This window comes from Gymnoscopelus braueri (assembly GCF_963280865.1).
Source record: "Gymnoscopelus braueri genome assembly, chromosome: 2".
Lineage (NCBI taxonomy): Eukaryota > Metazoa > Chordata > Actinopteri > Myctophiformes > Myctophidae > Gymnoscopelus > Gymnoscopelus braueri.
In genome coordinates, this window is record NC_137604.1 from 32,369,135 (window position 1) to 32,371,723 (window position 2,589).

The 2,589-nt window shown below is 42.0% G+C and overlaps 1 protein-coding gene across 1 annotated transcript; it reads right to left on the reverse strand.

Moving 5' to 3' along the window:
• Positions 1 to 442: 442 nt before the first annotated feature.
• Positions 443 to 2,040, reverse strand: LOC308095135 (alpha-actinin-4-like; the record flags this gene model as incomplete). The annotated part of the gene is made up of 2 exons (XM_080442079.1): positions 443 to 461; positions 1,241 to 2,040. The coding sequence occupies 2 exons, from the start codon at positions 2,038 to 2,040 to the stop codon at positions 443 to 445; spliced, it is 819 nt and encodes a 272-aa protein (XP_080298205.1).
• Positions 2,041 to 2,589: the final 549 nt, after the last annotated feature.

Sequence of the window (2,589 nt, forward strand, 5' to 3'; positions counted from 1 at the left end):
ACGTATCATTTTACAGAAGGTGTTTGCAGTTTCCTGTACAGCAGATAAGGTTTGATATTAAAGAGTACAAAAAAATTCCAGACACAAATCCAGGGTTCATTTCTCTCCCAACGCGCAGGAAGAAACTACAAGATTTTGGTCCAAGTCTTTTCTTTTTAGTTTCATCCGTCCCTCCCAGTTCTCTCGTTCAATCTCTCAGCCCCCACTTTCAAACTTTTATTTGATCGTTTTATCTTGTTTCATTTTAGACAATTTTGTCAGGGGTAAAAAAAATAAAAAATAATCGATTCATCATTTCCCACCGCTATTCCCACAACTCTGTGATATTGGATAAATGATTGCATAGATTTGTAAACGACAATTTTGCTTGTTTTAATCAATTAATTTAATAGGCCCTAAATAGCCTAAAGGAATGTTCATGAAGACTCTCCCCGTCTCCTCCTCAGATGTCCTCGTAAATTCTGCATGAGCCAGAGAATGAGGGTTTTAGACTCTAAAATTTTGAGTGAGGAAGAGACGGGAGAGCAAGCAAGAGGGAGAGGTGATTAAGGAGAGAAAGATGAGAGGGACAGGGCTGTAGCCATCAGACATTTTTTATTCTTTTACAATTTGCCAATCATCAATTATTACTATGGTAACCTCTCAGTGCAGGAAGCGCAAGAACCTTCATTCAACCAATCCAACCTTGACGTGTGCTTTCAGATATATAATAAATTTACTAACTTTGTCTCTACTGTCTTCACTACGATACAAATGTATAGTTTGTCCATTTAAATAAGCACCTTATGACCACTCGGGTATAATATATATGACAAGAGGCAGATATTGATGGATGTCAAAGTTATAATGTAAACTGTTGTGATTTACACAGAGAAGGCATTTGGGTACACTCTCCTCAGCGAAATGGTTACCACTTGACTCCATATGACAGTATTCAAAACATTTCCATGGCTGCTTTAAACACTCAGAAAAACCCAACACTCAAACCTATCTACTGATGAAACTTCACTCTCTGCTTTTACCATCGTTGGCTTTTGAATTTCTTATTTTTTAATAAATGCCTATTTTGTCCTACTACTGGAAAGCCTGTGATTGATGAGTTTTGAATAAACTGGGACTCTGCCTGTGTCATTCATTGTACTGGAAAAATAAGTATGTACAGCGCTGAGACCCCTACAACCCCTACAACCCCTCCCAGACCCTTCCCCACCCCCCAAACCCCTGCCCTAAGCCTACACACTGCCTGCTGGAGAAAAATGAATATGATGTCTGGGCCTTCTGCGCGCCAGAGAAGGCATGATAGAAGCACGACACATAGGTCATAATGGCCTTTTCATCTGGCATCAGCGTGCCAGCGATGTCTTCTGCGTCCAACATCTTGGGGATGTCCAGGTATTTCTCGGCCACTTCGAAGGCATTGTTCAGATTGGTCATCGGGTCGTCCTTTCTAAGCTTGTCGTAGTCGATAAGCTCAGGTCTGTGTCTGTGGATCAGAGCGTTGAAGGTAAGGCCATCCTTCCAGCTGATGTGGAAGTTCCGCACGTTGACATTCTTGTAGGGAGCGGTCTTTCTCTGGCACCACAACAGCAGCCCCTCCTTGGCCGAGGTCTTTTCTACAGAGATGTGCTGGATGGCAAAACGTAGGATGATGGTCCAGATCATTCCAAGGGTCATCTTAGCCTTGCCGTCCACGATTTCCTCTGCTCCGATGGAGACCAGTTTGACTCCCTTGCTAGCGATGAAGTCCAGGGCGTTGTTGACATTGCTGATCTTGTGGACCCTCATTTTGCCTCGCGCAGGTTTGGGTAACCGTTCGTCCGATATCACCTCCAACAGTAGCATGAGATTAAGACCATCTCTGAAGTCCTCCTCGATGTTTTCAATCTGCGTGCCAGCCTTCCTCAGGTGGAAGTTGCACCACGCCGTGAACGTCTTCATCTGCTGCTTCTCCCAGGCCGGGTCCAGCAGCAGGTTCCGGTCCCAGTAATCCGCCTGCTCCATGTACGTAGGAACGCCACCGACTGTCACACTATAAGGCATTATAACAATGTATTAGTATAATGCATTGTGAAATTATTATAATGGATTATAGCTATGACAATTATAATACACTATTATACTGGCCAAAAGAAACAAGCCTGTAAGTGACAAGTAATTATAAAGTATTATGATATGATGATACATGACATTTTTTATAATGCGTTATGATTATTGTTATAAAGCATTATGAGTATTTATGAGTCCTCTTACAATGTTATGAGCAGATTATGACGCATTATATTATTTGGTACTGTTCAAGGCATTATATAGGCTACATGGGTCTCAGTATATCTTACCTGGTTTCAATGTTGAATTCCTGATGTAGGTCTGGAGAGACAGAGGAAGTATAAAGACAGGCTATGAAGCTTCATCAACAGGAACCAGCTCACTGACACATCTCTGGTGTCTCCCTGTCATTTTATATATTTCAGTCTGCAATTCCTTCAATGGGAGAAGTCAGAGATCTATATTGTTTACATGAAGTGAGTGAATCACCTGATTAAGCTAAATTCAATCTGCGCCACAGAGAGAAGGAAGATAACGGCACAA